This window comes from Vigna angularis, chromosome 1 (genome assembly GCF_016808095.1).
Source record: "Vigna angularis cultivar LongXiaoDou No.4 chromosome 1, ASM1680809v1, whole genome shotgun sequence".
NCBI classification, from domain to species: Eukaryota; Viridiplantae; Streptophyta; class Magnoliopsida; order Fabales; family Fabaceae; genus Vigna; species Vigna angularis.
This window is the reverse complement of record NC_068970.1, coordinates 44435605-44460789: the sequence shown is the minus strand read 5'-3', so window position 1 is coordinate 44460789 and position 25185 is coordinate 44435605. Positions and strand designations below refer to the sequence as shown.

Below are 25185 nucleotides of genomic sequence, written 5' to 3'. Positions count from 1 at the left end.
CAAATTTAGATAAACTACCTAGCTACTTACCCGTTTGTGTATAACTTGCAATTGTTTCCTATAAATACATACAAAATACCTGTTGGTATTTTTTTAAGAATTAAATTTATTTAGTTTAATATACAAAATCATGATTTCATTGAAATGCTGAGTTTTGAAAATGTATTTTTAAAAGTTTTTGTTACGGTGTGATATATACTTACATAATATTTTGACTTCGGGGTTGTGATTTAGTTTGATGTGTTTTATAAGTGTGATATATTTTAAAAATCTTAAGAAATTTAGTTAATAGATTAACTCAATGAAATTGAAGTTGTAATTGGTATACATAGGTTACTTATTTGTGTTTTGTGATTTTGATCATGTTCTGAATTTGTGAAACTGTACAAATTGAATTTGAAGGCATGACTCCACTTGAATTCAAATTCTAAAACTTCACTCAATTGAACCAATGAATGACATATTGCTTCAGTTTAAAAATGATTTTATATAATTGTAAGCTAGAAGTTGACAATAGTAATATTTATTTTATCTTGAGTATTGAAACCCATTACTAATTAGCTTGGGAGAACTAAACACACTCATTGGAGAGACCAGCATTATTGGTTTACTTCTTTCAAATGGTCAGACAAACAAAAGCAGAAATATTTATTAAATTTTAAAACTTGTAATTCATTAATATATGTTTTTTTGAAAACAAATACATAAAAGCCTATTTACAAATTTACAAAGGTGTTAAAGAAATGTAGGACACTTTGGTCATCATATAGGATCCAATAAGGTGAAAAAAATAAGTTCATCGGATAGTACAAGCTATTCACAATGTTGACCAATAAAAGCATCCATACAATGTTTAGTAGATTTCAAATGATTTTAAACGAATTAAAATGGCTAGGTAAGTCTTATGATAATTTTAATCATATTAAAAAAATCTTGTGTAAATTCTTTAGATAGTGAAGATCGTACGTGACTGCCTTAAAAACTTTCAAGAATCTTGATGGCTTAAGTTTTAAAGAACTTGTTGGCATCCTTAAAGTTTACGAGCTAGAGTTACAACAAGACTTGATATTAAGACGAGATGCTGAAGAAAGAGAACATTATTACTCTTAAGGCTTAGAGGTCATTGAGAAGGACTCTTACTAAAGCCTTCACAGCGAAAGAACCATAAGAGGAGTTAAACCAAATGAAGAAGAAGATGAACCACCATTCATCTCAAGAAATATCCATTCAATATGGAACAAGAAGTAAAATACTTCGTTTAGAGGAAGACGTGTTTGGCCAACCTCCAAAAGTGATAAAAAAGACAAGCATAATGAAGGGCCAGTGGTGTGCTATGAATGCAAGAAGTCTGGACACTTTAGGTTGAATGTCCTGACTTAGAAAAGTCTAAATAGAAAATAGTATTTCCCAAAAAGGAGAAAAAGAAGGTACTCGTGATGACTTGGAAGACTTGAATTCTTTAAAGTTTAAAGAAAAGGAAGAAAAAGAAGCTAATATTTACCTTATGGTAGACAATATTGAATGTTCGTTTGATGACTGTATTGAAGAAGTAGATTTTACTGACTTACACTCTATAATTTAAGCTTATAAAATGAGTTATTGTCGAATTCTTCGAAGTTGTCATAAACTTACAAAAATTTAAGAAAACAATATAGAAACTAATTGAAATAATAGAATAGGACATCTAGTTTAGTCTAGAATTTAAGTTGAAAATCTATTTTTGAAAAATGAAAAGCTTAAGCAAAACTCAACCATTGCAAAAGATGCTAAACGCGTTGAATTCCTTCAACTAAAAATGACACTTTACTTAAGATATTGAATAGAACGTTCGAAGGAATTAATCAAAGGTTGTAGACATCCTTCTCAGAAGAGAGGACTAGGATTCAAAGGCAAAAATTTTCATTATATGTTTAAATCTAAATTGTTAAATTTGTTAAATCTAATGAGAAATCCTTTAGTTATGCATCTACTTTTGAAAAGAAAAAGATACAAAAGATTAATAAAATAGAACCCAATGCAAGATGGGTACCTAAGAATAAAATTATTTCTCTTGCAAATATGCTTAATCAAAGAAAAGAAACCCTTGTCATGGTATTCTTGTCATGGTATTTAGACAGTGGGTGCTCACGTCACATGACAAGACAAAGGTATATTCCAAAGCTTGAAGAAGAAGAAAGGAGGAATGAGAACGTTCTAAGGAAATAAAAAGACAAGATCATAGGCATTAGAAGGATAAGTATAAATGCTTCTCCTCTTATTGATAATGTTTTATTAGTAGATGACCTGAAACATAATTTGGTTAGCTTAAGTCAATTATGTGATAATAGATATAATGTTAATGCTATGATATTTATATTTTAATGCTCTGATAGTTATTCATTAATACTCTGATACATATTCACAAATTCTTTGATACATTTTCGAATATAATCTAATGTATCATACTTGATCTGATTAATTGTTTCAATATGCTAGTATGAATATTTCTATTAAAAAGATAGAGAAACGACTACTATGATAGAACTCAAGAAATACCTTAATCAATATATGTATGCTTTGATCAAACATCTATAATATCTCAACAAATTTCAATGATACCTATTTCGTATTAACATATGTATTTGTTAAACATAAAAGAGGGGCAGAATGTTAAGACAAGATCATATAAGCAAACCTTGCTTTGAAGTAAAACAAAAACATCTAACAAAATAACGTTTAATCAAATAAATCACCTAAGATAAGTTCATTAAATGTTGTATGCATAAACGATATCCTAAACGTTAAACGTTACTCAAACAGATTATGTCTAAACATAATGTAGTATACTTAAATGCTTATACACGTACATTTCCTAAACGCTTAAGAAATTTCTAATGCTTGTACAAACTAGTACTCCATTGTCTATGTTTAAGAAACATTTAATGCTTTTAATGTATGTACCAACTGGTACTCCATTGTATATTGTACTGTGATCTCCTTTTCTGTGCAAATCAAATAAGTACAAAACTTTATTCAAAAGTTCTGCATCAAATTAGAAGAATGTTAAGAGATATGAAGATATTCTTGGAATGTTTCGTTTATTTCTTTTGTCTATCTCTTTCGTATAAGCAACACAATTGCCTCTACAAGAAGCAACATAACATTTGACCTCGTACTACAAGGCTACATTCTTACGTGGAAGTCAATGCTCTAAGTAACATATCGTTTTCGAAGAAGTCTATATAAAGAAGACCACATGAAAAGAGAACAAGAATAAAAAGATTTATTATTGCTCTTACATTGTCAACATTCTCTTAAGCTTTCGTTGTTTAGACTTCATCTTTGAAAAAGAAAAGTTTTTTTACAAGTTTTCAGGTATTCTTTGTATTGATTTTATATCCTCTTGAATAGAGTAAACACATGTACTCATATTTCAAAAGTAATTTGTTGTTTTATCAGAATTGAATCAAAACACTTGTAAGTTTAACTTAGAAAAGTTAACCGATCTACTAAATTGAACTAATGTTATACTAGGAGTGGTGAAACTCGTCTAACAAATTAGGTTAGTTTGTTAAACTAGGTCAAACTTGCTTGTAATCTTTTGAAAGATTAGCGGAACCCTTTAAGAGTGAACTAGACGTAACTCAGTTTTGAGTGAAGCAGTATAAAAATAAGTTTGCCTTCTTGCTTTCCATTTAAAAGCTTTCCAAACGCTTCTGAAAATGTCTAATATAATATAATAATATAATAATATTTTGAAATGTCAAACTACAAAGCAAACCAAATTATTCTGTTGTAGAAAAATTTAAATTAAAATACAAAAAGAAAAATCAATTGATTATCCATTTTTAAGATAAATTTTTAATAATTTTATTTTTGAATTAGTTGAATATGAAAATTCCCTACAAAGAGGTAATCTAAAAGGGATTGTTTTCTTCTAAAAAGGAATTTAGGGTTCTTAAATTTCACAACAGGACAAGTGTGCTGGCTCCTCCGGTGCATGCCTATGCAAGACCCCTTATAATCGCTTAAGGCATCTTCTCTAATCCCATGACTATTATCTTCCAAGCAATATTGTTGTTAAAAGTAATATTCATTTCTCTCACACGTAATCCTTCTAATTCTATTCATTTAGTTTAAGCGTGTATTTGTGTGTTTAATTCATGCACATGTCATTGCCAATTGTTCTCTTATTGTTTGATTCCAACAGAGACATACTAGATTTAGATTTGGTTCTTTTTATTCATTTTGTTTTGTCCTTGTGAAGTAACGACTTTTATGCCACCCAATTTGATGATGTGGGTAATGGGAAGGAGAAAATATAGGAACATTTCTTTATTGTTTAACTTGCGGGCTTTGTCAGATATCATATCTTTATAATGCATGTTTTACTACTATCTTTAGTGGTGTATCATTCAACTTTCATAAGAAGGTTTCTTGGTACTTGTGAAGCTTCAAGACATGTTCATCATCTAAAGACTTTTATTAATTGAAACAAAGTTTTAATCAGAAGATAGAAGAATACTAAAGACTCCTCCAATACACCTAACTAGGATAGGAGATAGAAGAATACCAAAGACTCCTCTAACACATCTAACTATTCTAAATACGAAGTGTTTCAAAAATAATGCAAGTACAACAAAACAAGAAAGAGATATCCTCCCCAATGTGTTTCGCTCGTCTTCTCTCAAGTCTTTGATTGCTCATTCAAGTTTTGAGTTTCACTTTGGTTTCCACTCCATAAGATGCTACCTTAAGTTATGGTCTACTTCCAAAGAGAGTCTATGCCAAAGTTATACACAAAAACTGAAAGAAGGCCAAAGGAAGCAAAGAATAAAAGACTTTATTAAAATAGTTACAACTAATATTTTCCAACCAAGAGAGAGGAGTGAATTGGGTTTTGAATAATTTGAATTTTTTTTAATATGTAAAATTGGTCTTAAAATCTTTAATCAATTAACATGTATAAGATAGAATGTTTAGCTTTTGGAACCTTTACAATTATCAAGATACTAAAAGATGACGAAAGAAAGAACAAGAAACAAAGTTTTATACTTATTCTTTAAGAATCTACATTCATATTCTGACAACCTTAGTTAGAATTCTATTAACATATCAAGAGTTAGGATTATAAGATTCGTCAATGTAAAACCTACATTCTAGATATACAAGAACTTAAAGTATACTTAAGATTTTCAACCAAGGTATTGCTACACATAATTACCTTAACTTATCACTTACAAAGTGAAGGAGATATAGAATAACAACAAACAAAAAATATGAAATGAATACACCTCTATCATGTGTAAATTTTACATCTCAATCTTAGAACCAATCCAATCTTCTTTCAATCTAGATGGAAACTTGAAAAATTGCTCTCTCATATATTTCTTTCTCTTATTTTTTATTTCAAAAATCATAGTTAAGAATGAGAAAGAAACTGGTTTCTAAAGACAAACTTGTTTATTGATGATATTAATCGATTATGAAAATAACGTAATCAATTAATGTCTTTCAACTTTGAATCTTGTAAATGTGTTCTGTTTTAATAGATTAGATTAGTAAGTTAATCCATTAGTACAAATAAATGACAGATATATAATTTAAATTGAATCTTTTTCGTACAAAAACTAATCTTAATTGATTATCTTGTGATTAATTTAATTTTAAAAACATTCTAACTTGACTTATAACATTTCTAAACTTAATAAGCAATTAATATATTTAAGCAACTAATATACTCTAACAACTATTCTATCAACCAAACATGACTTAATACTATCATAGAGACTTGTACCTGTATTTGATTTGTACATCATAAAAATAACAACTTTATCTTTTTTGACATATTAACATTTCAAAATAAACAAAAAGCAAAAGTTAAAGAAAAAATTCAAATACAAAACCAAGGGAACGCGGAATAAAACCTAACAAGAAACAAAGCTTAGAAAAATTTTAATAAGACAAATAAGAAATACCTGAAGAAAGACATAAAATGGATTAAAAAAATAAAAAATCATTGTGAACTGCTACTTCAATTGGCAATTCTACATAGACTACTAAGAAAAACTACCATTTTAATAGTTTGACACCATTACAAAATTATGCTTTGTTTTTTGTTACTTGAATAATCTTCCAAATCACCATTTTACCCTGAGCTTTATCACACGTGTATCAAACTATGCAGTGATATTTCTGTAATTTGTGTCTTTCCTGCTTCTTCCCCGCTTTGGGTTAAGGCTGTACTTTCTTGGGTGGATTTCCTATTCATGAAGATTGTGAGACGCGAATTTTTGTTCATGTTCGTTTTCAATAATTTAAAAATGAGAGAAGAAATGGATTTGCGAGATGTACTGTTTTTCCAATCTCGTTTGAGATGAGACGATTTAAGGATAAGATATAAGGTTTTACAATATTACTATGTTGACTATAGGTGCAGGATTGAGCTTTGGAGTGATGGAATCGGTTTTGAATAAGATGGAACCGATTCCTAATTACTTAATCCAATAAAAATAAAATAAAACCGAGTAACCTTTTGAACATGAAAAAGCAAATAATATATAAATGTACTTATAACTAACTGCTAAAAGATTAATAGTTGAAATTGTGATAAAAGTATTGTTTCGGTATAATTGTTGGGATCGAGACGCGAACCTGATTAATGACGTCTTCCCCTTCTCGCAATGCAGTTATCCTTATATCTTCCACTTGCACAGGGCTCTTCGGGGAGAATGGAGTGGGTACCTGCGAAGGCACTCCGACGCTCAAGTCAGAAAAAGGAATGACAGAACCCTTTTTGGTTCAATAATCAAATTAATATTTTCTCTCTCTCTTCTCAAATATCAAAACGTACCTCTTTCCTTTAGGTTTTTCGTATTTAACCTAGAAGTAAGATGAACCGTTTACCTAAAAATCCGGTTAGTTGGACAATCCAGTCACTTGATCGTGATCCTCGTCTTTGATACTTGGTTGGTTAGTTCCGTAACTTGCGCTATCATGGTTAGACATTTGTAACCGCTTCTTCCTTAGTTTATCCGGGTTAATTGACCCAGAATAAAACTGACCGAGCGTCTGTTGACTCTTAGCTTGACTGGGTTAATTTTACCCATGCTGGTCGTTTGGTTTAAGTAACGGACGATCGCTATTAAGGTGATCGATATTAGGGGCGACATTGACGAGCGTATGGTATGACGATTGTCTCACTGGCATTATCTTCTATGATATCGCGATTGTTCTGTCTAGGAGGTTGACGATCGTACGGAAGTGATCGTTTGACTATTCGTTAATATCTGGCCTGTTTACTATTGCTACCCGTCCGGGTAAAAGCGATCGTTCAGTCGGTCGTTCGGTTTATTGTTGACAACCGCTCGACTCAGATATTCTACCATACAAGTTTAAAGAAATTTTACATTATAAAATCAAAAGTTGGTTAGTTTAGAAAACCCGCATTCGCTGTGTTTATAAAAATCAAAGGTGTGTTAGATCTTGTAATGGTCTTCCTATTCTCTCTAATCACTAGCCACCGCTTCAGTCCTTGCACCACCTACACTGCACTGTTTTCCCACTCTTCCGCCACACGGTTTTAGTTACCGCTCCACCGAACACTTGCTCACAGATTATTTCCGGAATTCAGGTACACGCCCTTCTCACACAGTCAACAATTGACAGTGTATTTGTTTCAAACGACTGAAAGTTAAAGTGTGAAAAAGAGTTAAAATTCCTAATTCCAACAAAAGGGGTATAACAGTTTTGGTGATGGAGATGAGTATGTTGGCTCCTTCTTTCGTTCTCATCCTCTTACCCTTCAGTTCCATTTAGTTGAAGCGTGTATTTGTGTGTTTGATTCATGCCCATCTCATTTCCAATTGTTAACGTGTTGTTTGAGCCTTATGGACACATACTCAATTTAGAATTAGCTCCTTTTGTACCTTTTTCCTTGCAAAGTAGCAATTTTTATGCCACCCAATTTGGTGATGTGGGTAGAGCGAAGGAGAAAATATAAGGACGTTTGTTTATTTGTTGCACTTGAAAGCCTTGTCACATATATCATCCCTTTAGGATGCTTATTTTACTTATGGTGTGGCACGGACGACATCTGGTTGTTGACGTTCGTGTTGAATGACCATGGAAAAAATCTGATTCACGGACGGTAAGGGTTCCATAAGGAGCACTTGAGACCGAACCACTAAAAAATGATCATCAAGACCTTTAAGGAACCTGATTATGAAGTCCTGTGTATGACACATTTTTGCAGAACAACCACAAACAGACTTATTCTTGAAGTTTTGCGATTCGGAGTAAAGCGTTTTGGGAAAAACGTTCACGAAGATCGGTCCAAATGTCGATAGTTCTGTCAAGGTAGATCACACTTTGAGCTATGGAAGGTGATAGAGAGTTCAATAACCAGGACATGATGAGTGTGTTGCATCGTTCCTATTGAGGGAATAATGAGTCTGTGGCGGCAAGGGCTGGAATGGAACCATTGAGGAACCCCATTTTGTTTTTGAAGACAAGGGCCATGCGAAATGACCAAGACCAGGAATGATAATTGTTGCCAACGAGGGCTAGATGACGAATGATGGACTTTCACTAGGGTGTATATGATATGGACTAGAAGGATTTTTTGTGGGGTCTGGTGGGGGATTTGAAGAATTTTCATTGGACCCTAGGTTGGACGTAGTAGAAGCTGAGCCTGATATGTCAAAGAATGGCTCTTGATACCATAAAAGGGAAAGACCGAAAGGCAAGAAAGAAAGGATATTGGAATGAATTCTATATATTATTGATGAAAGAAAAGTACAACATACATACTGCTACACACATGTGGATAAGAATGAATAAAGGAGAATAACCACTATACAACTCATCATATTTTAGAAGAATGCTAGTTATTTACAACTATTATTCAACTATTTCTGTAATGTAAAAATATGAGGTAGTAGAGTGTGCATTGTGGTCCATTTCTACTGTTGCACAATGTTGTTTTTGGAAAGGATTAGGCTCTTTATCTGTTAATATATCTAATTATAAAACTTTATAATATTTAATATAATATGTGATTAAATTTTTATGTTATAAACTATACTTCACGTAAATATTTAAACTATGAACAGTTGAAACATTAACATAAAACGTTATTCGATGTAAGAAATTTTGAATTCAATTAGGTTATAAGACGGTTATTTTTAAGTTAAAGACCAAATTATATCATCGAATAAATAACAAATTTCAATTTTTTGTTAAAATAATTAAAAATATATTTAATTATATTATAATATTATTTTTAAATTATTATTGAAACAGTGAAAATTAAATTTAATTTAGTCTTACCATATCAGTTAAATAAGCTGAGATATGTCATCCTTTATATATTGTATTTATAAGAGAATTTCATGAATTATTATGAATAATGTTACATTTATTAAAATAAAAGATAAAGTATACTCTAAAAGATAAAATAAAACATTGCGAAATTGTAACATTTTGACATAAATAAAATATACTCTAAAAACAATAGAAATAAAATAAAACCAAGTAACGTTGTGAAGGTTAAAAGAAAAAAAAAAATTAAAAGAGTAACATGTAATATACCCTAAAAGATAAAATATACTTAAAACTAACTGATAAAAGATTAATAATTGTGATAAAAAAATATACGAAATTTAAAATTATGAAATCAAATTAGTTTAGAACAACCTCGTTCGCTGTGCTCATAAGAATCAAAGGCCGTATTTGGTTTTGGTGATGGAGATGAGTATGTTGGCTCCTTCCTTCCCTGGCTTCGCTAAACCCTCTGCAACTGTAAAACCTTCTCTTCTTACGCTCAGGGCATCTTCTCTGCGCCATGACTACCCTCTTGCGAGCAAAATTGTTGTTAAGAGTAATATTCGTTCTCACCCTCTTACCCTTCAATTTCATTTAGTTGAAGCGTTTATTTGTGTGTTTGATTCATGCCCATCTCATTTCCAATTGTTCTTGTGTTGTTTGAGCCTTATGGATACACACTCAATTTAGAATTAGCTCCTTTTTATACCCTTTTCCTTACAAAGCAGCAATTTTTACGCCACCCAATTTGGTGATGTGGGTAGTTCTAAGGAGAAAATATAAGGACATTTGTTTATTTATTGCACTTGAAAGCCTTGTCATATATGATGCTTATTTTACTTATGGTGTGGCACCGAGATTAGATGTCATTTTAACTGTTATCTACCATTGCCAGCTCTAGGTAGTTTACAAAAAAGTGTAGGCAGGTGAATGTTAGTTCCTTGGTGGGATATGTAAGGTTAAGGGTATGAGAAAAATTAAGTGCTGAGTAAAACACCATTTTGGCCTCTGAAGATTTTGGGTTGGTTGGTTAGTCCAAAGAGATGAAAATTATTCTTTTCATTCGTGGAAAATGATATTTACAAGGCTTTTGATTTGGACTGATAGATTTGTTTTTATATGGTAACATTGAAAAATTATTGAGGCAAATAGATGAAGCAGGTTATGTAATTTTTGATGAATTCTTGTATTTGTTTTCTGTTTGTTATACAGTGTATATAGTATTGCGATTAATCTCTAGTGAATGATGCATTATAATACCAACTAAGTTGGAACAATGAGGAATATCAAATCAAGTTTGAAAGAAAACTTTACAAATGAAGCTCCCGTGCATCATGGTGAGGTTTGGATATGATAATATTAATCTATGACGTCTATGAACAAAGTCTGGAATGGGTCATGTGAATGTTGAGTCTGGCTCGCGTTTGCTTCACTATAATTGTTGTATTCTTGTTATTTTCCTCTTAACTACTCTGATAGACAACAATAATTATACTGTGAGTGCGGAATGAAATGAAAGTAGTTGTAGCAAAGCAGTGCTATAATGAATATCCATATATTGTTCCTAAGTCTGTATTTTTATTGCGGATGCTTTATGAAAATGGGAAAAATGCATTATTGTCTTGTGGGAAGGAGTATTGTGCTTGTTGCAAGACATCTTGGTTCTTCTCATTATTTAATTTTGGGATGGTCAGGGATTTTAATGATTTTCTTGTAATTGTTTTTCAGGATTATGGTGTGGCATATTTTGATGGTGCAAACTGTTTTATGTTTAAGCATAGATTTATGGTTTTCTTCATAGCCTCTTCCTGAGAATTAGTGGTGTCTCTTTGGTTGTTATGCCAAGGGAGTTTATATGTACATATTAGAGGATAGTGATTTTTTCAGGGTGATACTAGGTGTAGCATTTAGTTTAGATGTCATTGTCAACTGCTATCTTCCATTGCCAACTTTATGCAGTTTATGCTACAAAAGGGTGTGGCAGCGTACTGCTAGTTCCTTGGTGGGGATCTAGGGTTATAAGGGTACTAGAAAAATTAAGTGCTGAGTAAAACACCATTTTGGCCTCAAAAGATTTTAGGTTGTGGATTAGTCCATTAGTCCAAAAAGATGAAAATTATCCTTTTCATTCCTGGAAGATGGTTTTTACATGGGTTTTTTGTTGGGCCTGATATGTTTATGATTATTAGATAAATTTGGATCATTCTTGGGGCAAATAGATGAAGCATGCTATTTGAATTGTTTGACGAATGCTTGTACTTGTTTTCTGTTTGTTCTGCAGTGTACATAGTTTTGCAGTCAATCTCTAGTGATTGATGCTTTATAATGTGAACTAAATTGGAATAATGAGGGGTATCAAATCAAGTTTCAAAGATAACTTTGCAAGAAGTTCCCGTGCATCATAGAATTGAAGTTTCAACATGATAGCATGAATCTATGATATCTATTAGAAAGTGAGTTTATGCCTAACTCATCCCCACAAAACCGGCTTGTAAGGTGAGGTTTGCACCTCACTTATATATTATAAATTGGCCTTATCTCTAGTCGATGTGGGACTTCCAACACACCCCCTTCACGCCGAGGTATAGACATCTCGTGCGTGATAGTAGAAATTGGGTGGTCCAATAGCGGCCCGATAGCGGGTGGAATAGAAGAATAGAATGCCCACTTAGAACTCGCTAGGATAGGCTCTAACCATGGCTCTGATACCATATTAGAAAGTGAGTTTATGCCTAACTCATCCCCACAAAACCGGCTTGTAAGGTGAGGTTTGCACCTCACTTATATATTATAAATTGGCCTTATCTCTAGTCGATGTGGGACTTCCAACAATATCTATGAACATTGGATGAATTGGGTCACGTGAATATTGCCTGCTTTTGCTTCACTAAGTTCATTGTTTTTCTTGCATACCAGAATTGAAAGTGTTAGAAAATCAATATTCCCTATTATTTTTCTCTTAACCGCTATGATGGAAAAGAATAATTATACAATGAGTACGTAATGATATGAAAGTAGTCATATCAAAGCACTATTATGATGTTACTAGTACTTCTTCCTTAGTCTCTTACTGTTCATGTGGATGTTTCATCAAAATTGGAAGAATACATTATTGTCTTGCATAAAAGGGGTATAGTGGTGGTTCCAAGACATCTTGGCGCTTCTCCTCAGTAGTTAATTTTGGGATGGTAAGGGAAAGGTTTTTGGTGTAATTTTTTTTCGGGATTATGGTGTGGCATCTTTGATGGTGTGGCATCTTTGATGGTGCAAAATGTTACATGTTTCAACATAAATATATGGTTTTCTCCAAATCCTCTTCTTTTGAACCTATGATGATTTTTAGTTATGTCGTGTGAGTTGTGCCAAGTAAGTTGGTAATGAGACTGGTTGTTTGAGGGTGCTTTGTGCTCTTTTCAGAATAACTCATTTTCCTATTGAAGAGGGGATCTAATCCATGAAAAAAAGTGTCTTACAAAATAATTCTTTTATGTGATTCTCAATGCATTCCCCAATGATATCTCAATGAAGGGAGTTATTTAAAATTTGGATCACTATCCACTTGTCAGTTTAAGATTTATTACATAATAAAATTCAGGCTAAAAGGCCAATTTTGTATCCCCATTTCAAAATAGGGACATTTAGTCACCTAGTTTTTTAAAATTAGTGATTTTAAATATTTCTGTTTTTTAAATAAGAGTATCAGACTTGGGGATTGAAAACATTGGGGAACCAAAATTGTGTTTTAGCCTAAACAACTAAGAAAAGTGGAAGCCTACAGACTAAACATATTTTGCTTGAAAGTTCTTCATTTGATTTGGTTTTAGACTTTCAGTATGAGCATTATGGTGACTGGGGTTCCATGCAAAGTTTGGGACAAATGACAGGGGGTTAGACCAGTGTACTAGAGATTGTTTTCTTCTCGGATTATATTTCTTCCCTCTACTTTTTAGTCTTCCTCTACCCTTGTAGTGGAGGTTTCGTCCTCAAGTACCATTTTGCAGTTGTTATAATTATAGAAATAAGTAGTTGATTTTATATAATCAAGAATATCTAGATTATATGTGTTATTAGGATTTATTTATTTATTTATGTGTCATATCTTTGTTAATAGAAGATACCAAATCCCCTCTATTTATTGTACGATTCTTTTTTCTGATTTAAATAAATAAACCATCCATTGGAGAAAAACTTCCATTAGAGATGTCTTATAATTTAAAAAAGCCTTAAAACCTCAATTACTAATTTTATTCATGTTGGTATGCCATCTTGTATATGCATTTTTTTTACCAAAAATTTACAACATTGAAGATTGAATTTTAGTGAATTTATCTAACTAAAATGGTACAATATCTTCAGGCACTTAACACTTTTCCATAACTAAGTCAAATTCGCACATGGGAAATGAAGTTTAGTTGATATTTATTAAAAACAACAGGCGGGTTTTAAAATCTTGCACACCACACCAGTTCTGACGAGGAAAATGTGCAAATGGCACCTTGACTTCATACAATGTGCTCTCAATTTCAATCCACAACCTTGAACATTGTGTGAATGTGAAAAGAAACAAAAAGTTGTGTTTGAAAGTTGAAAGGGTTGGATTGAGAGACATGGGTGGGAGCAAGAAAAGGAAGAGAAACAAACAGCAACAAGAAAGCAATGACATTGTATATTCAGAAAGCCAACCAGACTTTGCTCATTTGGCAATTCTCTACCCTTCCTTCCAGTCATTCGTCCAACCCTCACCTTCTCATATGCGCCTCACCATTGATTGGACTGACTTCAACGCCACACGTGAACTCACACGAATCTTGCTCCATCATCGTCACACTTTGACTTGGTTTGTGTCTGTCTATGTCTCTCTCACTGCTAAATCATATATTGATATTGTTGCTGATGCTATCTGTTTGGTAGGTGGATTCCCGATGGACAACTCTGTCCCACTGTGCCCAACCGCTCCAATTACATTCACTGGCTTGAACATCTTCTTTTATCTAACATGATTCCTGGGAACATTTCAAGTGATTCCAAGGTCAGGGGATTCGACATAGGAACTGGAGCTAGTTGCATTTACCCTCTTCTTGGTGCTTCCCTCCATGGCTGGAGTTTTGTTGGATCAGGTATATTGTTTTCGACAAAATTATATGAGTTAGATGTAACTCTATATGATTTTGATGTTATTTTTCTATTAAAATTTAAACTTTAGTCTTTCAATGTGCCCAATGAAGGATTGTAAAGATTGCTAGGTAAATTTTTAATTTTCATTAGAAAATATAATCAAAAGCACACTAGGAACACCAATTTTGTTTCACATGGTTAGTAGGTAATAAATCTGTCGGTTAGGCATGGGGCCAGGGATTCAATCTCTAGTCAATTTTTGTGAAAATATATCTATTGGGATAGGTCAATCTCTTGGATGAATTTTAGTACCTCGAAGGATTAATTCTTGACCTTCAACTGTGGATGAACTTTAGTACCTCGAAGGATTAATTCTTGACCTTCAACTGTGGATACCCTGGGTATTGAAAGTCATCCACAAGCATGTAAGGAACACCAACATGGTGTGACAATGCCCCTTAAGAATGTTGTTGGAGGTTTAGGCTAAAAGATGAATTTTAGTATCTCAAGGGATTAGTTCTCACCTCTCATCTTGGGATACCTTGGATTCCCAAAAATAAAATAAGAAAATTTGTCCAAGTTTTATTCATTGTTTTTGGCAGTCTAGTTTGTGTAACTGTTGTCAAAATTGATATTTAAATTTGCTTTCATTGACCGACTGCAGATGTGACTGATGTAGCAATTGAGTGGGCAGAAAAAAATGTTAGTAGTAATCCACATATTTCTCATCTGATTGAAATCAGAAGGGTTCAAGACAATAATGCTCCCTGTGTGGAAGTTGAAGATTTAGTGAACAGTGACCAGATAACTTTGTGCAAAAAAACTGATATGGATGTAGCTCCTTTGCCTCTTGATTTGCATGCCTGTGAGAATAAGAGTTATCGTGGACCTCCCATACTTGTTGGTGTGGTCAGGGATGGTGAGAAGTTTGATTTTTCTATGTGCAATCCACCATTTTTTGAAAGTTTGGAGGAAGCTGGACTCAATCCCAAAACGGCTTGTGGTGGAACTTCTCGTGAAATGGTTTGTCCTGGCGGTGAAAGGGCCTTCATTACTCGTATCATTGAAGATAGTACACAATTGAAACAGCATTTTCGGTAATTACTATTTGTTTATCAAAATAATTCCTGGTTTTTCATATTTGTGCAATTACATCCTCGTGCTTGTAGTAAATATGGACTCGTTCATTTTAATTGTTCACAGGTGGTTCACTTCAATGGTTGGTAAAAAGTCAAATCTTAAGTACCTCGTATCAAAACTTTGGGGGGTTGGCGTTTCGATAGTGAAGACAACTGAATTTGTTCAAGGCAGGACATACCGGTGGGGGCTTGCTTGGTCTTTCTTGCCACCTGTGCAGAAGTCATCAATTTCTTTATCCAATAAAAAGAACACATCCTTCACGCTTGAGGTAGACTGTACTAGTATGTATATTGCATTTTTGCAATTATGGCATTGTTTTATCTAGACTCAAACCCACATGCATATACATGGATTACACAACACTATTTGGCATGGTTAAAAACCAAAGCTTTAGAAATCACCATTTGAAACGTGGACTGCTGTGTTTATTTTTGAACTGCAAATCATAATTTGCAGTGAATAGTAGGATTTAGAAGGCAATGAAAAATTACTTCAAATGTCAATCAGACATGTAGTGTTCATTGTGAATTATTTGAACTAGAAATAGATAAAACAACTTACTAGAAGTCTCACTAAAAAATTATTAGTTATTATGAGTTTTCGAACCCTTTATTTTAGAAGACTGGAAATGAAGTAATTAAATAATGTTAGAAGTTTCACATCGACTAGAGATAAAACGATTTCATAGTATATATAAGTGGGTGCAAACCTCATTTTACAAGCCGGTTTTATAGGATTGAGTTAGGCTTAAAGTTTACTTAACATAGTATCAGAGTCATGGTTTAAAAGTCTATCCTAGGGAAATTTGTTGTTAGGTAATTATTCTTCTACTTGTTAGGCTGCTATCGGACCACCCATTAATGTTCAGTTTCACGCATGAAATGTATATACCTTGGTGTGAGAGGGGTGTGTTGGAAATCCCATCAACTAGAGATAAAGCGATTTCACAGTATATATAAGTAAGTGCAAACCTTATCTTACAAGCTGATTTTGTACGGTTAAGTTTAAAGTCTATTTTTTAACAAATAACTATATAAATAAAGTTGTGCAACCATAAAATAGGATTAGTTCAAAAAGCTAAGCTTTACATGAATTTAAAATTTTTCGTGAGAATTTAACAGAAGTAGAAAATAACATATCATTGAATTGTGCAATCGTATTAATAATATGATGTTGCACAGATCCATTTATCTATTGTAAAATAGAGTCATTTAAGGTTTATTATAGGATATGTATTGGAAGGTGGCAATTGTGTCAATTTGTAAGATTTAATTCAAAAAAGGGTTTTAAGAGCAATATGTCTGCTTACTAGAAGGCTCGGGATTTGTATCATCAACTTGAGAAGGGTGTGCATATTCTGAGATAATATGCATGGTGTCTAACTTGAGGAGACTTCCTGCTAGATGGAAGTACAACTGGTTAAGTTCAAACTTCAGAAGCCTGGACAACTATTAAACACGAAAGCAATTGTTCTTGTGTATTATAGTTAGGTTACGTTATTTGATGCGTACCTCTAGTTGGTTGAGAATTCAGTTCTTGGTAGTGCATACATCCTTTGCATACAAGGTTGTCATGTAGGAACCCCAATATCTATGTTTCCTGTAGGGACAAATGTTTTTTTGATTTCCAGTGTGAACACTACAAAAAAATCATTAAATAACAACCAAATTTAGTGACAAAAACTAATTAGTTATTATATTGATTAGACATCATTTTATAAACTGAAAATTATTGGTACATAAAATAATTTCTAGCATTGGCTACCAATGTTTTTAGCTACTTACTATTATTGATTCTAAATTAGTTTCTAATTTAAAAATAGAGACTAATTTAGAATCAATAATAATAAATAAAAATAACTAAAACTTTAGTAGTTAATGTTAGAGACCAATTTAGACTCTATCAATTATAAATTTTTATTAATAATAAAGACTATTTTAGATATTAATAATTTTTAATTTATAAAATGATATCTAACTTACGCAATATAATGACTAATTATTTTAGTCTCTAAAATTTGGTTGTTATTTAATGATTTTCTTGTAGTGAAAAAAGATCTTCAATTATATGAAGTACGTGTTAAATTGGCTTGACATAGTGATTAATTACACCTATAACATTTTCATGTATCTGGTCACTTTTTTGTTTCCTCGAATGTGTTGAAACAGATTTATTTTTCAGGGTCTTCAACGCCAACATGGTGCCATTAATGTGTTGGAAAGTGTTAAGTCTCACTTCTCTTCATATGGTCTATCCTGCTCATTGAATACCTCCTCTTTCACAGTGGATGTAAGATCAGTCACTCTTAAGACTCAGATTCTGATTTAATGTTCTTACCATAGCTATTAATCACGATCTCATTATGATAGGTTGCAGTAACAAAAGATGAGTGTGATTCAATCTTGAGGAATGAATTAACAATTGTCAATGATTCCACTGATTGCCAACCTACAAGAGAGACATCTAATGAATCGAGTTTGAATTTTTCTCTCGAGAGATTATGCTTTCGAATATCAGTATGCTTGTTATCTTTTCTTACCTGGCTTTCAAAATTGACTTTGGTTGGCAGAATTTACGTTGATCTTAAGTTATGTATCTTATCGTACAGGTTTTTCAGCAAATCCCTGGGACACTGTTGGTGAAAGGGTCATTACAAGACAAGGATAGCCCGTTATCAGGTTTTTCTCTAACCTGTTTTTCCAATTTTAATTTTTCTAAATGTCTTTTCCATTATTTTAGTGTAGCACTTTTGTCTAGAAACTACAAATAGCTTTGGTGGAATAACTTATTTTTCTTAGGGGGGTTTGATGTGCATCATAAAATAAATGCAATCAGTCTGATAATTTGCTGACCACATTACTGAAAATTTCTTGTTTTTTTTACTGTCATTGGCTTCCTACATGTCACATGTTTGTACCTTAGACATTGGTTCCTACATTTGATATGTTGCTAATTGCTATGGTTAAGATCAAGTGGCAGCACCTCTGCTATATAGTAATAACTGTCTAGTTTTGGGTTATTCTCTATGCAGGAGCATTCTCTGTGATTTTCCGAAAATTAGAGGAAGCTTTGCGGAGTAAATTTTGAACTAAATCACTGTAGGTTTTTTATTATTTGATGTAGTTTGGCAAAGTGAATGTATGTGATATGGGATATTGAGATGTTCTTGAATGCTACTTTGCGGACTAATCATTTATACAAAGCAATTAGTGATGGTTTTGTTTTGTTCACCAAACCACAGTTGAAAATTGTAGGTAGTGCGATCCGATTTTTAAAATGCCAAGGTAACTTCCCATATATATTACTTGATAATTAACAGATTTAGATAAACGAAGATCCTCTCTAGGATTTGTTCCGAGGAGATTAACTATCTTATCACAACTTTTAATGTAAATGGAATTGATAATAGTGATAAAGGAATCAAAAGACTTGTGTAATGATCATCATAAGCAATGCTTTTGTAGAATTGACATAAGGATTATCCGATAGCACAGTAATACCAGGTTGTTCTGTGAACATATGTTCTGGGAAATCTCAAGTTTTCCTCTTTAAGGTCGTTTTAAATTCATAAATGGTCCTAAAGTAAAGAAAATGTTTGACAATTCTGATTTCAGTTGTTTTAAAGAAAATGTTTTTAAAAGTAAAAAAAAATCTATTTTTAAAGTAGTTTTTTAAACTTATAAGTTCTCAATGTTTGTTTTATATGCAATTTTTTCTAGGTTGATAGATTCGAAATGTGATTTCTAACTTGACAGTTCAATAAAATTTGAAGGTTTTGTAAGAGAAGAGTAAGATTTATTTCCTTCTCAGGTGAGACAGTGGTTGAAAACAAACTTTAGAATATCGGTGGATCTTTTTCTTGGGAAAAGAAAAGAGTTGAGTATGATTTCAAAGATAGTTATTTTGTGGTAACATTTAGACGGATTAAAAGATGTATCTTGTGTCCTTAATTCTACTTTGAATCTGATGCACGGGGATTCACACTAACGTCTGCTTCAAAATATTTAGATATTTGCTTTTATACCTATTTAGTGCTATATATAAAAGGAAAGACCGAAATGCAATGAATTCTATATATTATTGATGAAAGAAAAATACATCATATATAACAAATCATATATACTGTTATAGCACATGGATAAGAACAAATAAAAGAAAATAACCATTATACAGTTTATCATATTTTAGAAGAATGCTGGCTATTTACAGCTATTATTCATCTATTTTTGTAATGCAAAAATATGAGGTAGTACAGTGTGCATTGTGGCCCATTTCTACTACTGCCCAATGTTGTTTTTGAGATGGATTGGATTCTTTATCTGTTAGCCCCCATTGGAGGTAGGAAGATGTTGATTAACTCCAACTTGGATAAGTTTAAGTTGAACAGCTTTGGAGGAAGAGCTTTTGTGAAGATGTCTGCTAGCTAGTTCGAGGATGACACATGAATTAATCGCATCAAGCTAGCTTGTAGTTTCTCACGAACGAGGTGACAATCAATGTCTAGATATTTTGTCCAGTCATGGAAAACGGGATTTGCTGCAATATGCAATGCGCTTTGATTGTCACTGTACAAGACAACTTGTTTGAAACAAGGGATTTTTAGATCTCTAAGTAGAAAATTCAACCATTGTAACTCACAAGTGGCTGAAACAAGGGCTCGGTATTCAGCTTCGGATGATGAGCGAGATATAGTGTTTTGCTTCTTTGTCTTCCAAGAAATTAAGGAATTTCCAAGAAATAAACAATACCCTGTAACAGACCTTCTTGAATCAACACAGATCGCCCAATCCGCATCACTAAAACCAAGAATATGGATAGGAGAATCACGCCTCAACATCAGACCTTTCCCAGGGCTGCTCTTCAGATAATGAAGGACCCTCATGGCTGCTCGAAGATGCATCTGAGTAGGATTACTCATGAATTGACTTAGTTGTTGTGTGGTGAAAGTGATATCAGGACGTGTGCTTGTAAGATATAATAGACGACCAACAAGTTTTCGGTACGAAAGTGGATCAACAAGAGGTTTAGTGGAATCTTGATGCAAATGAAGTGCACTGTCCATGGGTGTGGAACAGGGTTTAGATCCTGTCATACCAGAATCCTTAAGGAGATCTAAACAGTATTTTCGTTGACACAAGGAGATTCCTGCATCTGAATGAGCAACTTCTATACCTAGAAAATATTTCAAAAGACCAAGATCTTTTATATGAAAATGTGAATGTAATATTTGCTTAATATGGGCAATCTCATGCATAGAAATCCCAGTTAAAACAATGTCATCCATGTATATGATCAGAGCAGTAAAATCAGAGGCATCATATTTAATGAAAAGGTTGTGATCAACATGAGCTTGTTTATATCCACAAGATAAGAGTAAGAGAGACATCTTTTCATACCATTTCATGCTCGCTTGTTTTAGATCATAGAGAGATTTCTTTAATTTACAACACAGTGAACTGCGGTGACCCATGACACTAGGAGGAACAACCATGTAGACATCTTTAGAAAGTTCACCATGTAGGAACGCATTACTAACATCAAGTTGTTGAAGATGCCATCTATTGACAGAAGCCAAAGCAAGAACAAGTCGTATGGTTGCCATCTTTACAACATAAGAGAAAGTTTCAAAATAATCGATACCTTCAATATGTGTGAATCTCTTTGCTACAAGTCGGGCTTTGTAGCGTTCCACAGTCCCATCTAGTCATGGTTTGATTTTGTACACCCACTTGCACCCAATCAGTTGACATTCAGAGGAGTTTCAACAATATCCCAAGTCTTATTTAGCACTAGAGCCTCTATTTCAATTTTCATAGCCTCCTTCCAACAAGGTTGCTTTATGGCTTCCTGATAATTAGTGGGTTCTTGCTCAAAAGACAATGACATGAGGTAGTGACAGTGAGAAGGAGACACAAAAGTGTAGCTAAGAACAAATTCCAATAGATGTAAACACTTTGAGGATAATTGCGTTGGCGTAAAATTACAGATGTAATCAGCAAGGTAAGGTGGAGTGTTATGTGGGCGAGTTGAGCGACGAAGAAGGGGCGTTGTTTGGTTTGGTTCACTGTTTTGTCGCATGGTTGCGTTTAGGGAGGATGAACCAGATGGAAAGGAGAAGGAAAAATGGGGCTCGAACATGGATGGATTGGGGGACTCGGTCATAAGAGGTTTGGCTCGGTCACGAGAGGGGAATTTGGGGCTACAACACTTTCTGTAGAGGAATGTGGGCTGCATAGTGTTGGTTTTGACTCTTGGGTATAATAGGTGAGTAGGAATCAACGTCTGATGAAGACCAAGTTGGGCTAGGATGAGACAAGGATGGATTGGGTTGATTGGGTTGATTGGGTCTGGGACGAGACAAGGATAGATTGAGCTCTTTATCTAGAGCAAAAGGAAAAATCATTTCATGAAAAAACACATTTCTAGAAATAAAAATTTCTTTTGTATCCAAATCCAAAAGAACATAACCTCTTGTGCCATTTTGAAAACCTAAGAACACACCGCGTCTGGAATGTGGGTCAAATTTTGTTACGATGTGTGTGTGTGGACGCATAATATAAACAATCGAAAATTTTAATCATGAAAAAATATGGTTGCTGTTTGTGTAATTACTCATAAGGAGTTTTATTTTGAATTACAGGAGAAGGAACACGATTAATGAGATAGACATCGTGTTTGATGGCATAGGACCAAAAATGAATTGGCACATTTGATTGAAAAATGAGTGCTCTGGCAACATTGAGAATCTGTTGGTGTTTTCTTTGAACTCTGGCATTTTGTTGTGGAGTGGCAACACAACTGGTTTGGTGCAAAATGCCTTTTGATGAAAAGAAATATTTTAAGAAAAATTTTGGACCATTGTTTGATCCAATACATTTAACCTTTGTTTCAAATTGATTTTCAATGAGAGCAACAAAATTTTGAACATTCGAATGGACTTCCACTTTTGATTTTAGTAAAACAACCCAAGTGTATCTATTATAATCATAAAAAATAGTTAGAAAATATTTGTGACCATGAATGGAAGCTTTGGAAAAAGGGTCCCCAAATGTCCATGTGAATTAAATCAAATATTTTGGAAGCTGTACTATTACTAGAAGAATAAGACAACTTTCTTTGTTTAGCCAAATGACAAACATCACAAGTTTCATTGAAATTTTTAGAAATAAAAGGAAATTTTTAATGTAAAATATGAAGACGTTTCCCAGATAAATGTCCTAATCTAAAATGCCAAATGTTGTTCATGGTGATGGGACTAGTGGTGGAGGAGTTGACAAAGGATGGAACAATGTGTAAGGTGGAAGGTTCCTTGCTGATTACCAAATGGTAGAGACCCTATTGTAGTTTAGCCAAAGCAATCATCCTTAAAGATTTCACATCCTGTATTAGGCAAGAATCATGAGAAAAAGTGAGTTTATAACAAAAAATAGAAAGCAATTTGGAATTAGACAAAAGGTTGAAATTAAATTCTGGGACATAAAGAACATTATGGATGACAAAGGAAGGAGAAAAATGTATGGTGCCAGAAAAATTTGCTGTGATTGAGGCACCATTGGGTAAATTTATTTTAGTGGGTTTGATTTTGGTATAGACTTGAAATAAAACAAGAGAAGATGCAATATGGTTTGTAGCCCCTGAATCTACAATCTAGGGGGTGGAATGGAAGAAAAAGATACTACATGTGTGAGAAAAACGTGTGTGGTGGCGCAAAAAATGAAAGGGATACCCAAATTGGAACCAAGTGAATGGATTGGGCTCTTTAGAGAGAGATTGACACTTTTGGGCTGGTTGTTGTTTATTGAGCTCGAACTACCAGAAGGAGGAGTGTGCTGGAGAAGACTAAGTAAATGCTGAAATTGGGCTCTAGTGAGATTAAGCCCATAATCTTGAGTGGAGCTCTCATTGGTCTCCTTCTCCTCAACGGAAGAAGCATCACTAACGGCGTTGTGAGCTGAAGAACCAGTGCAAGGATTAAATTTTGGCCTTCCGGGATAACGAGGATGACCCGGTGGTTAACCATGCGTGCTATAGCAAACATCCATTGTGTGGTAGGGACGATGACAATAGCTACACTTTTTTCGAGGAGTTGGCTTTGTTTGTGGTACTTCGAGCTCTGTCCATGATAGCATTGGCAAACGAGTTAGGCTCATTAGTGGAAAAAAACGACATCTGGTTGTTAATGTTCGTGTTGAATGACCATGGAAAAAATCTGATTCACGGACGGTAGGGGTTCCATAAGGAGCACTTGAGACCGAACCACTAAAAAACGATCATCAAGACCTTTAAGGAACCTGATGATGAAGTCTTGTGTATGACACATTTTTGCAGAACAATCGCAAACAGACTTCTTCTTGAAGTTCTACGATTCGAAGTAAAGCGCTTTGGGAAAAACGTTCACGAAGATCGGTCCAAATGTCGATAGCTTTGTCAAGGTAGATCAAACTTTTAGCTATGGAAAGGTGATAGAGAGTTCAATAACCAGGACATGATGAGTGTGTTGCATCGTTCCCATTGAGGGAATAATGAGTCTGTGGCGGCAAGGGCTGGAATGGAACCATTGAGGAACCCCATTTTGTTTTTGAAGACAAGGGCCATGCGAAATGACCAAGACCAGGAATGATAATTGTTGCCAACGAGGGCTAGATGACGAATGATGGACTTTCACTAGGGTGTATGTGATATGGACTAGAAGGATTTTTGGTGGGGTCAGGTGGGGGATTTGAAGAATTTTCATTGGACCCTAGGTTGGACGTAATAGAAGTTGAGCCTGATATGTCAAAGAATGGCTCTTGATACCATAAAAGGGAAAGACCGAAAGGTAAGAAAGAGAGGATATTGGAATGAATTCTATATATTGTTGAGGAAAGAAAAGTACATCGTACATATTGCTACAACATGTGGATAAGAACAAATAAAGGAGAATAACCACTATACAACTGATCATATTTTAGAAGAATGCTAGTTATTTACAGCTATTATTCAACTATTTCTGTAATGTAAAAATATGAGGTAGTAGAGTGTGCATTGTGGTCCATTTCTACTGCTGCACAATGTTGTTTTTGGGAAGGATTAGGCTCTTTATCTGTTAATATATCTAATTATAAAACTTTATAATATTTAATATAATACGTGATTAAATTTTTTTATGTTATAAATATACTTCACGTAAATATTTAAACTATGAACAATTGAAACATTAACGTAAAACGTTATTCGATGTAAGAAATTTTGAATTCAATTAGGTTATAAGACTTATTTTTAAGTTTAAAGACCAAATTATATCATTGAATAAATAACAAATTTCAATTTTTTGTTAAAATAATTAAAAATATATTTACTTATATTATAATATTATTTTTAAATTATTATTGAAACAGTGAAAATTAAATTTAATTTAGTCTTACCATATCAGTTAAATAAGCTGAGATATGTCATCCTTTATATATTGTATTTATAAGAGAATTTCATGAATTATTATGAATAATGTTACATTTATTAAAATAAAAGATAAAGTATACTCTAAAAGATAAAATAAAACATTGCGAAATTGTAACATTTTGACATAAATAAAATATACTCTAAAAACAATAGAAATAAAATAAAACCAAGTAACGTTGTGAAGGTTAA

The 25185-nt window shown here is 33.3% G+C and overlaps 2 protein-coding genes across 3 annotated transcripts; one reads left to right on the top strand and one right to left on the bottom strand.

The window, feature by feature from the left end:
- Positions 1-9650: 9650 nt before the first annotated feature.
- Positions 9651-18793, top strand: LOC108319107 (uncharacterized). 2 transcript variants are annotated; one of them, XM_052868752.1, is made up of 9 exons: positions 9651-9859; positions 13739-14140; positions 14215-14420; positions 15083-15515; positions 15622-15826; positions 17740-17847; positions 17928-18074; positions 18167-18236; positions 18590-18793. In XM_052868752.1, the coding sequence occupies exons 2-9, from the start codon at positions 13911-13913 to the stop codon at positions 18643-18645; spliced, it is 1455 nt and encodes a 484-aa protein (XP_052724712.1). In that variant the 5' UTR covers positions 9651-9859; positions 13739-13910; the 3' UTR covers positions 18646-18793. The 2 variants fall into 2 exon arrangements, with proteins under 2 accessions (XP_052724712.1, XP_052724710.1); XM_052868750.1 differs by having other exon boundaries at positions 13660-14140.
- A 1188-nt stretch (positions 18794-19981) lies between these two features.
- Positions 19982-21160, bottom strand: LOC128195048 (uncharacterized mitochondrial protein AtMg00810-like). The gene has a single exon (XM_052872049.1). It carries the CDS (start codon positions 21158-21160, stop codon positions 19982-19984), a length of 1179 nt encoding a protein of 392 aa, XP_052728009.1.
- Between the last annotated feature and the right edge of the window lie 4025 nt (positions 21161-25185).